The sequence below is a fragment of the Cynara cardunculus genome, unplaced genomic scaffold (assembly GCF_001531365.2).
Source record: "Cynara cardunculus var. scolymus isolate 2C unplaced genomic scaffold, CcrdV1 Un_Scaffold_4831, whole genome shotgun sequence".
Taxonomy (NCBI): domain Eukaryota; kingdom Viridiplantae; phylum Streptophyta; class Magnoliopsida; order Asterales; family Asteraceae; genus Cynara; species Cynara cardunculus.
In genome coordinates, this window is record NW_020202094.1 from 2,997 (window position 1) to 4,049 (window position 1,053).

Consider the following 1,053-nt stretch of genomic DNA (forward strand, 5'->3'; position numbering starts at 1 on the left):
ACTTTACCCTTAAACCCAATAGAAAACCTAACCCCTCCTTTGCCCTCGTCTCTTTCACGCCCACACCAGTTCCACTACCACCTCGCATCCTTCCACCGTCTCCTTCCACTGCCTCCTTCCACGCCGTCTCCTTCCACCGGCTCCACCGCCGCCTTCCACCGGCTCCACCGCCTTCCACCGGCTCCACCGCCTCCTTCCACCGGTATGATTTCTCTTTTGGCATCAATTTCTTTTTGCTGTATCGATTTCATTTGCGTCGATTTGTTTTTGCTGTATCGATTTCTCTTTTGCTGGTAAACCCTAACAAAATCCCCTCTGGGTCGATTTCTGTTGGCATCGATTTCTGTCCGCATCGATTTCTTTTGGCATCGATTTCTTTTGGTAGATTGTGGGTAGAATATGTGTGATATGAAACTGTTTATCACACTCTTTTTCTAATATAACTGTGGGTAAATGCTAATGCTAATGCTTTGTTTCTAATCAGCCTCTGTTTCTAATGTGAAACTTTGTAATTGCCTATGCTCATGAATCCTTATTTCTTGCTTTTCTAATATACTAATGATTAACTTGTGCAATACATGCATATTCCCTAATTTTAATGCTTTTGTTCCACCAAATACTTCTCCTTCCTTCATTTCTTCAAGTGAAGGAGAAGAAACAAGTAAAAAGAGAAAAAGGACAACCGAGTTATCAAAGATGGTGGAAGCAACTAAGAATTCGATCGATAACGCAACCACCCAAATGAAAATGATATATTCGGTCATTTCGGATTCTACACCCGCCATGGATGGTTTGAGAGAAGAGTTGAGAGAACTTGGGCTTGGGGTGATTGAAATCATTCAAATGGGTAAGTACTTTGCGGACAAACTATCTCAATATCGGTTTTGGAAGAGTTTGGATGATTATATGAGAATAGAATTTGTGAAGTCAATTTACGATGAGATCAAGTAATGTGTCTTAGAGGATGATGAAAACGATGGTCCTTTTGGTAGATTTTTTGTACATTTGACATATTTTAGGAGATGATGAAAACGATTGTCCTTTTGTGATATT

The 1,053-nt window shown here is 40.5% G+C and overlaps 1 protein-coding gene across 1 annotated transcript in view; it reads left to right on the plus strand.

Annotated features, from left to right (window-relative positions):
- Positions 1 to 696: 696 nt before the first annotated feature.
- Positions 697 to 1,053, plus strand: part of LOC112504178 — a 5,093-nt gene continuing 4,736 nt past the window's right edge. Inside the window, exon 1 of the mRNA XM_025108129.1 lies at positions 697 to 947. Coding sequence (XP_024963897.1) covers positions 697 to 947 — 251 coding nt within the window. The remainder of the gene's footprint in view (positions 948 to 1,053) is intronic.